We start from the raw sequence: 12645 nt of genomic DNA on the forward strand, positions 1-12645 counted from the left end.
TCGAGTCTCCGTAGCTTGGGAGGAAACAGCAGCGCGGTTGCATCTGAAAAATATTTCGCGGGAGAACGTCTCCTCTGTCAACACGGGACCACAACAGGTATCACACTAAATAATCATCACACCATGAGTCTGTGGGTGGACAAATATCGACCGACTTCCCTCGGTAAACTGGACTATCACAAAGAACAAGCGGCTCAGCTGAAAAACCTGGTAAGAAGACGGGCATCGTCTATTTAGCTTAGCATTAGCATAATAGTCAAGAGCTGCACAGGCTAAAACCAAAGCGTTTGGTTTACATTACCGAGATAAGTTATTTCTTCTAGGTTCAATGCGGGGACTTCCCGCACTTGTTGGTGTACGGCCCGTCAGGCGCAGGGAAAAAGACCCGCATCATGTGTCTGCTGAGGGAGCTGTATGGAGCTGGGGTGGAGAAGCTTCGTATAGAGCATCAGACCGTTGTGGTGAGAGTGGAAATAATGAACTGCTGTCATTAAACACACCATTAAACACCTCCCTGACTTTTGCTTTTATTGTGACATTATCTCCACAGGCCCCTTCAAAGAAGAAGATTGAGATCAACACCATAGCCAGCAACTATCACTTGGAGATCAACGCAAGGTTTATATTTATACGTCTCTACATTATTGCACCTATAATGGTTGTGCTTTTCCCTGTCATAGTTAATAGCAACAGTTACTTTGCAGATTGATCAAAAGGTTTTGTGGATGAGCTACAACCATAGCGTGTTATGAGACAAGTCTTTCTCCTGTGTGCCGCACAGTGACGCAGGAAATCAGGACCGTGTGGTGATTCAAGAGCTGATTAAAACTGTGGCTCAGTCTCAGCAGATCCAGTCGAGCACCCAGAGAGAGTTCAAAGGTGGGACACTTTGTGTCTTTGTCCTGACAATGTTGGTTTGTTTTTAGGCCACGTTTTAGAGCAGCAGTCGTTAAAATTAGCTATGTGTCAGACATTCAGTCTTGTAACTGGCACACTTCCCCTCTTAGTGGTGTTGCTGACAGAGGTGGACAGGCTCACAAAGGACGCCCAGCATGCTTTGCGTCGGACAATGGAAAAGTACATGGCCACCTGCCGCCTTATCCTCTGCTGTATCTCCACCTCAAAGGTGATTGGGCCGATTCGAAGCCGTTGTTTGGCTATCAGAGTTCCTTTGCCAAGCACAGAAGAGGTAAGGAAGATGATGTGGTTGTAAGTGAAAATTATCTGAAGCCAAATTTTGCTGCATAACGTCCTGGTCAGCATGACATTTTCACATTTTGTTATTGTATCTGTTTATTACTGGTTTTCAGGTCTGTAACGTTCTGACCACAGTCTGTAAAAAGGAGGGTTTGCTCCTCCCACCTGAGCTGGCTAAGCAAATCAGTGACAAGTCTGGTCGTAATCTCAGAAAAGCCCTTTTGATGTGTGAAGCCTGCAGAGTGCAGCAGTAAGTTGCCATGAAACGTATCATCATTTTTCAATGGCATTATCTGTGGTTTCTTATGGAATATAAACAAAACACATCTGTGTATTTAGCCTGTGTTAATATTTTCCAGGTATCCTTTCTCAGTGGACCAAGACATCCCAGAGACGGACTGGGAAGTTTACCTCAGAGAAACAGCTAATCTCATTGTCAGCCAGCAGAGTCCTCAGAAGTACGAGATGCAAAGCACGAGATGAGAACGTTTAGCTGATTCTAGTTTACTGAAATGTAACTGAACTTCACTTGTCTACCTTTGTTCCAGGTTGTTGGAGGTTCGGGCCAGACTGTACGAGCTGCTGACACACTGCATTCCTCCTGAGATCATTATGAAGGTACCGTTTACTAAACCTACCTTTCCAGACAAAGTGTTGGACATATGGTTTACAGATATTTTAAAGAAATTATTTTCCTTATCCTCTAACAGGGACTCGTAACAGAGTTGTTGAATAACTGCGATGGTCACCTGAAGACAGAGGTGGCCCACATGGCAGCTTACTATGAACACAGACTACAGCTGGGCAACAAAGCAATCTACCACCTAGAGGCCTTCACTGCTAAGTTTATGGCTGTCTACAAGAAATTCATGGAAGACGGTCTGGATGCCATGATGTTCTGAATCTGAATGGACTTATACTTTTCTCGACAGTTCAATGGCCCTCTGTTTAGCTGCTGACATATTTTCCTTACTAGCTTTTCAATGGACTTAATACAGTTAAACTCGTATATTCTGTGTTATAGACATTGTGGTAACACAGTTCACCCAGAATGAAAGAAAATAATTACAATTTGAAGCTTTATGCCATGTGTTGTTGCCCAAAACCTCAGCACTGAACAGTCTGTAAATTGTTGCTGTAGTTGTGTAAAATACATCTTTCAAACAGCAGTTTTGATAGAGACAGTAGAAAGCAATGGTTTGTGTAAAATAATGTTAAGACAGATGCTTTCCTAAGCATTTACATGACAAGGTTAAATAAATGACTTTGTAAAAAGTCTGGTGTTGCTCTCTGGATATGATTCAATGTGGATTGTATTACCATGAACAGACAAGACACAGATTCACTGCTTTAACAATGTTACACAGGCAGACCATTTCTCCTCACATCAGCCACACTGAGCATCACTTCTGAAGTCACGATACTGAGCTTGACAGTAGTGGCTATTATGTAATTTATAACGCTGCTAACAAAATTGAGGTTCCCAGTTCGTGAGACAGACTGGGAACATGGGGAAAAGGGGGAGCAAATTTTGCACTTGATCACTAACAGATAAATACTGAATGTAGCTCTATACTGCTGAACAACAACAAACACAAATACTGAAGTCAAAATCTTCAGTAACACTCCTTGTGTCTTTTGGTTGTGTAGTAGATGATGAGCCCTAGGGTGATCAGCACCCCTGAACCCACCAGAGTCAGGAAGCCCACCACAGGCCTCTTTGTTAGCACATGGCAGCCCAGGCAGGGTTGAGGTAATTTGGGACACTGCTGGGGTGCAGCTCCCTGAATGGGGAAGCCGTTGTGCTGGATGATGTTGCGGTAGTTGGAGAGAGAGGCCTTGACAATGACCTCATCTTGAACTTGGCCGTACAAGCCGAACCCTGGGTCCCTTTGGTCGCTCAGGGCATAAGCAAAGTAACCCTTCAGGTTTACGCCATCCAGAGTGTACGCTGAGGAAAGACAGAACGTTTAAGAAGTGCAATGTAAAATTTGTTATGTTACAGACATTATATTTGGTTGTAACTACACTGTGTGTAATTTATTCAATGATTATATTCTGCTTCTACATGTTAAATATGTGTGGTAAAAATATAGAACATCTTCTGTTTATAGATTCAAAATGCATGAAATCTCAAACCTGCAGCCAAATGAATCAGATTTAAACAAGTTAAAAATGTTATTAAGCATTTAGCATAAAAAGAATGACACAGACTTGCAGAGCATTAATGTCACTGCACAATAACATGACACTGTGTGACATTAAAGGTTTTAAAGCACAAAGTTTGTCACACAGTGTAACCAAATAAACTTTACAAGGACGGGTGACTGGGCAGCAGGTAACCTGGGTACAACAGTTGTAGAGTGTTGTGTTGATATTTTTGAGTGCATGTGTGTTTGGAGTCAGCTGATGATTCAGGGATCAGTGACCTAAACACCTGTCTAATAATTAAGCTCTGCATGATGAAAGCTGTTGGCCAGTAAGGGAAAAAACTTCAATTGCTTCTGAAGGAATGATCACTCAGTACACAGTTGAAGTGATAATGATATATGGCTCCTGCATTGCATTATTAAAATAACAGTAACGAATGTGTGTATGTATTCTCACCTTTCAGCGCCTCATTGATGTAGTTGTACAGGTAGTAGACTCTCAGGCTGTCTTTGAAGTGGGCTGGGTCTTCCTGGACCCCATTAGCCATCACATACACAGGTACATCACTGTAGTGCTCCTTCACCTTACACAGTAGAGGAGTAATGTCAGGTTTTATATAACTCCATGTTTCCACAGTGGATTAGTAGTTATAGTAGAATCATAGGTGCTCAAAGGCACTGGCCTTTCCCCAGTGTTTCGTCTGATAATATTTGTTTTCTTTTAGCACAAAGATTGAAGAATGTTCTTCCCATTTCAGACAATTTTGTATTGTTTCATCTCTGTTTAGATATTTATATATTCTAAATATATTTACCAGAGATTAAAAGAATTGATGCAAAATTAACCTTTTCAAAAATATAATTATAAATTCTTTGGTTGACAATATACCACTGAATAAAAAGTATAAAGTTGGTAGACTTCTGTGGTGTAAGTCTGATATAAACTGGGCATGTTGTACTACATTTCTTTTTGTTTTACTATATTTGTACATCATGTAAATGCTGCATCTTACTAAAATATCGCCGGTAAGTGCCTCATGGTTCTGCAGCTACACCTCCAAAAATACACTCCTTTAAACACATTTCAACAGTGCTAGTTCACTGAAAGCCCCATTTTCAGTGCATGTGTGTGAGAGTTTACCACTTCTGCATACAGCTTTCAGCACAGTGAAAAGCAACATCCAATTAAAGAATCTATAGGCAAAACACATTTTTGACTGGAGGAAAACTCTAAATTTTGTGTGGTCATGATCATAGCTAGACACCAAACAAACTACTGACTTAGTCTCACCCAGTTGAGGGCCTTCCTCAAGCCCCAGGGCACAACAGGCCTCGGGGACATGATCCACGTGGTGTCTATCATGTGTTGAACCTCGAGCATTGCTGAGTACGTGTACCTGCACACATGGAGATGACACAAAAGCTGTGCAACTAAAAGCATTTCAATTATGGCCCACAGTGTCATGCCTGTGAAATGCTGGACATATTACTCAATCAGGGCAAAGTATTTGTCTTAAGCTAATCTGAGCTTTAGCCCAGTTAACCAGAGATATATCAAAATAAGGGCAAAAACTGATGATTGTCTTACGAGTCTTCCTTAGCATGTGTCACCAGCTTGGTACTGAAGTGACTAATAGCAAAGAAGTCATATGTCCCTTTAACCAACTGTTTGTCCTCCTCATTGAACACTGGCAGGCTGTGAAAACACAAAGAAAAAATGGCCTTTTACTGTAGAAGTACAGCTTAGTCTTTATCTCAAACTACAGAGGCTTGATCATCTGTCTGCATTCTATTATTTGACTATACTGTAATCAACAAACTGAATAGATTATAAAGTGTTTGTACTCAAGTGAGTTGAGCTGACGCAGCCAGCTCCTCATTCCCAGAGGATAGTCCCCGCTGCCAAAGATCGGCTCTGCAAACCAGCCAACACGAAAGTCCAAAACCCTCTTAGCTGGTTCTACATCTTCACGGCTGAATGAAAAAGCTGGTTCCACCCAGTCCATGTGCAAAGCCAGAGACACCTGAGACACAAAATCAAACATGACAGCACAGAGCATTATTATCCTGAAGAGATTAAACCTATACCTAATCCATGCATGCTTTTTACTGTATTTCCTGTATCAAACACCGTCACTGCTGAATTGCAGAAGGAGTCATTTATTTGTTATAAACATGAGCAGCACAAGCAGAAAGAGCCAACGTGGGTAAACAGATAAAACCTAATCCCCCACACAATGTGCCTCAGCAGAAAATCCAATAAAAAACACATCACTTTGAATATTACATGATCTGTGGAAAGTGACAGTAATAATAATAATAATAACGTGTATTGCTTGTGGAACGTTTGGCAGACATATATAAACTTTTGGCATAACTGAAGCTCTACTGACCTTTCCTCCCTGTGCATGTCTGAACTCGCGGTCATAAGCGTGCCAGGCCAGAGCGTGAGCCCGCAGCATCTGATGACCCTCCTCGTAGCTCACCATCTCATCATTGGGCTCATTCAGGGTGATCCACATCTTCACATGGGCACCCAGTTCTCTGTAACAAAGCCTGGCATAGTCTGCAAAGGCCTCAGGTGTCTCCCTGAAAAACAGTCCAATGTGAACAGATAAGTTGGTTGATTCGTCAAACAACAGAAAATGAGCTATTTGTATTGACTGACTAAACCAAAATACCCCAAAATTAAATAAGACTATGGATTCTCAAATATGAATATTTGCTTATTATCTGCTTCTTTTTTGATAGCAAGCTGAATATCTTTTGAGTTTTGGGCTGTTTGTCAAACAATACATGAAACTAGAATAGATCAATGTGAGCACAGATTTTCTGGCCAAACAATTAATCACTGGAGCAAATGATTGGAAAATTATTTGAATGAAATTTTCAAAGCAAGTCACTTATTCTAAAACCTCACACACACTAATAGACCCTGAGGAGATAGATGATGGTTAACATCCCAGATGAACCTGTTTGATTACACCATTGCACTTATTTGGAATGTAATTATGGCCTGACACATTTCCACCGTAACACCACTAATATTGCACCAATAAAGTTGGAAATGCCAATACATCACACTGTGCCATTATCAAAGACATTTGAAATATGGTGATGACTGGGTTTAGTGATAATTCTTTTTTACATGAAAATAAAAGATGATGCCATGGTAGCAAGTGATAAAAGGCGGCTTTGACGCTGACAGCAACACACACAGACAGTTCCCCGGGAGCATCGCTGCTTGTTTACTCTACATCAGACCCATCTGTAAATGATCGTAAACTGTAATGAACCAGTACTTTATACAGATGGAAGTTTATTAGTTCTGTGTTTGGTTTTCCGAGATATGCAAGTTCTAACGGTCATGAAGCTTGTTCATCGTTCACGTAAATAATTTAAAGTGCAAATTCAAATGCGGACCTGTCCTTTGAAGAAGACTAGAGGGGCTGGGGGAGTGTTCTTTAACTGAATGGAGAAAGTTCTGACTCCTCCTAACATGAAAACATCACCACTGACTGTTACTCCTGTCTGCCTCTGTGTGATGAGGGTTTTCTTCCCCTTCAGGGATCAACCATCATGAAAAGAGCTTTAACTCTGACCTGTTGAGCCACTTGCTTGCAGTATCCAGCGGGGCTGGCAGGCTGCTGCGTTGGCGTGTGTGGTGCCACAGTGTGACCACAGGCGTGATGTTTGCCTGCAGCATCTGGCGAGTAAAGCAGCCGTAGTAGCGCAGCAGAGTGGAGTTTGGATGAGCCACGTCGCCCGTGGGCACCAGGGCCGACCAGTTCAGAGAGAAATGGAAGTGGTTTAACCCAACCTGCCGGATTTCATCAACCTAAACAGACAGAGGACAAGAAATACATTACAACTTTAAATGCTATATGCCCTAGTGAATCATCGGACTTAGCGTACAGTTACACACCTATAAAAATGTTTACCTTTTTATTACAAAATGCCAAAATACTTACAAAGTCATAACTTTTAATATAAAAGCTTCTCCCAAAATGCCCTATAGCAGTACATACAGCAAACTTTTCTTAAAATCCTACAATGTGCCTGAAAAAGTACAAATATATATCAAGGCCACACACAGATGCAGCAGATCAAAAGTGTAAAGAACCACTGTCCCACTTTATTATAATGTAACTCAAGTTGCAAAAAATAACCAAAAAGAAAATCATAAATGATGTTAGTGTATTATTACTTCAGGATGTTTAGAAAACATGTAACTTTATCCCAACTCTACATGTGGGACAAGTCATAAATACTATTATACTAATACTAATGCTAAATAGGCACAGATATTTGACAGGCAGACGGACCTGTTGTCGAATGCTGGCGTAATCGGCACAGTGCGTGGTTCTGCGTAAAGGCGGTGCACTGAGGCCCTGCAGCCTCATCAGCTCCCCATTGCTGGAGATATTCCAAAGGTAAACACTGGGGTCAGCAAACTGGCTGGGCACGGTCTCCACCTATGACATAGAGAGAATCAGAATAAACACACTAATGTAAACACACATTGGCTAACCCTCTAACACAGCAGTTACCTAATATACACAAACGCAAATAAATGCCAACTGGAGCAAGCACATAATAACAGTGGGCCCTGTGCTGTGAAGCTCAGCAGACAGAGGTTTATGATTAAGTGAGGAGTCATCATCGTGTCTGTTTCTGAGCTGGACTTTCACCAAGAAAACTACAAGTTTCAAATAATGCAGTGAACAAGACCAGACAAGGAGAAGAGGCACTTAACCAAATAAAAACAATATTGTCTTTGGCTTCTTGCAGAGCCAACCAAACTTTACACTTCACTCAATATTAAATGAGGTTTACAGTGAATCCCTGCAGTTAATACATAGTTAATGTTTTCTGTGTTTCTGAGGAAGTTTCTTCATGGTTTTCTTTATCAGACCTCTGAACCATGTGACACATCTGAACGCCCACAACTCTCCTACCCTTCCACAAACACACATACACAGAACACACACTTCTTCCTCCCACCCTCAACATAAATACACACAACAAGCATAAATACCTGTATGGAGTTGGCAGATACCCCCCATGCAAAATCACACGGGAAGACTCCCTGTGCCGCTCTGTTCTCTGGGAGTTCTGGGAAACCATTCTTCTGGATGACGTTCCTTTGGGAATAATGAATAATCGACACTTCAGGAAGAACTAAGATGACACTGAAACCATCTCTATAGTTGGAAAGTAATATTCAATTACATTTATTCCAACCACAAGCCATTCAAAAGATTGAAATAAAAATAAATAATATAATGTACAATATAATATACAAAACACATAATATAATATAAATAATATACAAAAATAAAATAATAATAAAAAATGATATACAATAATATAATAATAATGAAATAAAAAATAAACTGTTACTCTAATTGTATAACGAGCAAGAAAAAAAAAATCAACTTATATCCAGAATGTTCATCACGTGACTGATAGTCATGTCACAACATGCACCTGTAAAAGGTGGCAGATGTCTTTGGCTCTCTCTTCATGTCAGGAGTGTTGAAGTCGACGTAGTAAAGGCCCCGTCGTATCCCGTACTCTCTGTGCCACTCGAATCCATCTATCAGAGACCAGGCTGTGTATCCAATCACATTCACTCCATCTATGGCAATTGCTGTTTGGACATAAACAAACAGAAGGCGCAGATCTGTGAGAGCATTATCTGTCATATTGGAAATGAGACCTGAGGTGGTTGTCGCTGCAGCCGTTTGTGTGCTGTGTCAATACTTACACTTGAGTGCCTCTGCTATAAACCTCTTGAGGTAGTACATGTGCTTTGGGTCTTCTGTCTTGGTGTTGCCGAGGACGTACCTGTGTCGAGCAGCAGTGAAAACAACATGTTCCATGACAGCACATAAACATCAGAACAACACAAAAGAACATGATCAATAATCTCAACCTACCAACCGCTCTGCACCACAAAGATGGGCGGTTTGTCATACTCAGCGTTGACCCAGTAGAGCAGCATCCTCAGATCCAGATCCTCCTGCTGCCCAAACTTCAGGCTGTCGTTGATGAGCTGGAAGCTCAGGGCCGCTCCGTGAGAGAGGGCGAAGAAGTCGGCCGTTCCCCTCACCTGCTCCGTCTCCTCCCGTGTGAAGGTGGGCAGCCTGGAGCCTAGCCTTGCCTTCATGCAGGGGGGGTAGTCTCCATCTGTGAACAGAGGCCGTGCGAACCAGCCCAGGACGTGATCCAGGGAGCACTGGCACTCTCTCAGGCTTTCCAGACGGGTGCGGCTGGGTTTGATCCAGTGAGAGGCCAGTGCCATGGACAGCTTGCCCTGCTGACGGGGCCGGTAGAGGCGATGGTAGAGATGCCAAGCGGCTGCATGAGCCTGGAGAACAGAAACATAGAGGACGGGGAGAAGAGCAGGTTGGTGATGATGATGATGATGATGATGATAGAAAGAATGAAGGACAAAAATATGACACTCCACCAGTTAACCTTGAATTCCTGCAGCTCAGTACAGTTTTACACAGATGACACAGACGAAAAGTTAAAAAAGAAAAGACTGATAAATGTTAGATTAAAAGTATAAGATAAACACAGCAAAAGTAGAAATAAACAGTAGAATATTCTTCTCATATGCAAATATACTTATTTCTATTTTTTATATTTCTTTTCATTTTAAATCAATTTTATCCAAAACATCTAAAAATATGATGTAAAAATAAACGTGATGTGTTTTATAGAACAAAAGTTTATAGTGTTGTTAGTGTTTCACCTGCTAAACAAGAAGAAGAATCTATAATCTACTGACTCAAGATGATAAATACTCAAAGTGAAGTCACTTTTAAAAAAAGAAACTCTTACACACTCTCACCTTCAGCAGATTGTGTCCAACCCGGAACGGGAGATCTGGGTCGTTCTTGATCCCAGGTGCGACCACTCCGGTGCCGTACCCGTGGCGCGCCACCACAAACGGGTTATCGATGGTGATCCAGTACTTCACATCATCTCCGAAAGTCTGGAAGCAGAAATCTGCGTAGTCCTTGAAAATCCCCACAAGCTCCGGGTTACTCCAGCCGCCCAGGGTCTGCTGCAGGTGATCGGGCAGGTCCCAATGGTAGAGCGTGACCACCGGCTGCACGCGGACCTCCTTCAGCCTCTTGATGAGCGTCCGGTAGTAGTTGGTGCCGATTTCGTTGTAACTCTCGCGGGTGCCGTTGGGAAATATTCTGGACCAGGACAGGGAGAACCTGTAGTGACTGACCCCGAGCTGTCTGATGGCTCGGATGTCGGCGTGGATGTTGTGATAACTGTCGCTGCCCACGTCTCCAGTGACCATCCGGTTCCCACCGCGCGTAAAAGTGTCCCAAATGGAGAGCCCTTTGCCGTCCTTCTCAAACGCGCCCTCCACCTGGTACGCCGCCGTGCCCACCGCCCACATGAAGTCCTGGGGGAAGGTGTCGTAGAGGAAAGCCTTGTCACTGGGATAGGGCAGTTTACTAAAACGTCCCCACGTTTTCAAACCAGCGTTGGGCTTTGCGGTCGCAGAGGGTAAGGCGAGAAATGTGAAAAGGGCGAGCAAAGCACTCATGGTGCCGGTCTATGCTGGGGTCCGGTTTGTGACTCCAGCCGTGACCTAATCATACTTGGAGGCTTTCAGCGACTAAACTGCGGACTGTGGAGGGCAACCAGCCAGACAGCTGTGAACCCACACGCCGCCTCTTTGTCAATTATTAGCCAAAGCACCTGAAGCACGAAGGTCTGAGGGAACAGCAGGATGTTAAGAGCCTCAAATGACGTTTCCTTTAGTCCTAACGAGGCTGATAACGGAGGACTTCTTATATTAACTTATTGTTTCAATCTGTTGCTTGAATAAGGCCTCAGATCTGACTTTCACATTAGATGATATGACAGCAGATCATTTAAAGGGCCGAACGGGGGAGTGACCCAGGTGCCGAAACCGTCACATGATCCATTATCACACATCCTCAGCTGGCAGATCATCTCATAAGTGCTTTTAACCAAAAAATCCATCTGCATGTCTCACTGGATACGGTCCAGGCAGGAGTTGATGGGGCGCAGGAGGGGGGGAGTGCAGACCATATGCAAACAGCAGATGTACCCTGCTGCACCACGGCCACATTATACCCTTATCGTCCTGCTTTCAGCGTCGTTGCTTGGCAACTCAGGGCTCTTACCTCTGGTCGTCTTGGTCCATATAGCAGCAGCATGAATACCTGTGGAGGTGTGAGCCTACTGGACGATGAGTGTGTGTCTGTGTATGTGTGTGTGTATGTAGTGCAAGAAGAACTTGAGTAAAACCCCAGGTTAATATGCGAATCTTCAGTGGAGGGCTACTTTGTTAAGCCACCAGTCATTTATTTTATAATTTACATCTTCTGAATAAATAGTTTGAATCGAATTAGGTCTACACATAATTTGTGCAAAAGTTAGAGATAAAACTAAAGAGCTAAAGAGCAAAATGTCTTTTAAACTAAAGTTTATTTGGGGTATGGCTGGATGCAAGAAAACATCTGAAGATAGGCATGTTTCAGTTTCTTATGTTTCAAAAAAAAAAAAAAAAAAAAAACTGAACGGGCCTACCAGGGCCAGGCCCAGGGGCCCAATGGGTCACAGGGGCCCCTAGCCCAGATAACTAGGAATGGGCTGTTAATCCTTCTGTTGAAACCTCAATGAAATGACTAGAGCTATAACTACTATAAAAAGCCAGAAAATGGGGGTTAGGGGCCTTTTACACGTTTGCACCCAGGGGCCTATTGTCTTTAATAATTGACTTCAATAATAAATGAATAATAAAAACAACTGATAGTTGCAGCTGTGAAACTGTAAATACCAATATAAAAAAAAAACAGCTGTAAATAAACTGTTTTGCTGTTCACACATGAAAAGCAGCATATTAATTAAAATGCAACTGACTGACACCAAAGGTTCTATAAGGTAAGTATTGGCAACGTGTGCAGGCTGGGTGCATCATGTCTCTGCAACATCTACACTTCAGTGGACAGGAAGGAAGAGGAACATTAAACATGGTGTTGACACTACATCTCAGTGATGTACCATCATCGGTCAGTGATTTGGCAGGTGCTTTATCTGATGCAGGAAGACACACTAACACAGCAGCCGAGACAGCTCTGATTATGGCTGCTCATGGATCATAACCGCGGCCAGAACATGGTGTGTGGGTGTTTTTCCACTGAGCTAAGCTGCACCGGAAAGTTCACATCTCAAGTACACATGAATATGCAATGCAGAGCACTGCCGGTCCTTTTAACACAGCATCACCATTCAG

At 42.7% G+C, this 12645-nt stretch overlaps 2 protein-coding genes across 2 annotated transcripts; one reads left to right on the plus strand and one right to left on the minus strand.

Moving 5' to 3' along the window:
- The first annotated feature begins 7 nt into the window (after nt 1-7).
- On the plus strand, nt 8-2471 carry rfc3 (replication factor C (activator 1) 3). The gene is made up of 9 exons (XM_026329161.2): nt 8-210; nt 324-461; nt 551-618; nt 782-879; nt 1008-1189; nt 1311-1447; nt 1557-1655; nt 1746-1815; nt 1908-2471. The coding sequence occupies exons 1-9, from the start codon at nt 124-126 to the stop codon at nt 2097-2099; spliced, it is 1071 nt and encodes a 356-aa protein (XP_026184946.1). The 5' UTR covers nt 8-123; the 3' UTR covers nt 2100-2471.
- Nucleotides 2442-10998, minus strand: kl (klotho). The gene is made up of 13 exons (XM_026329160.2): nt 10210-10998; nt 9290-9720; nt 9118-9197; nt 8838-9000; nt 8386-8491; nt 7673-7822; nt 6950-7185; nt 5741-5936; nt 5193-5371; nt 4936-5043; nt 4639-4744; nt 3805-3931; nt 2442-3148 (listed from the first exon to the last, which is right to left on the minus strand). Exons 1-13 carry the CDS (start codon nt 10924-10926, stop codon nt 2814-2816), a joined length of 2934 nt encoding a protein of 977 aa, XP_026184945.1. The 5' UTR covers nt 10927-10998; the 3' UTR covers nt 2442-2813.
- Nucleotides 10999-12645: the final 1647 nt, after the last annotated feature.

The sequence above is a fragment of the Mastacembelus armatus genome, chromosome 14, assembly GCF_900324485.2.
Source record: "Mastacembelus armatus chromosome 14, fMasArm1.2, whole genome shotgun sequence".
In the NCBI taxonomy this organism is placed as follows: domain Eukaryota; kingdom Metazoa; phylum Chordata; class Actinopteri; order Synbranchiformes; family Mastacembelidae; genus Mastacembelus; species Mastacembelus armatus.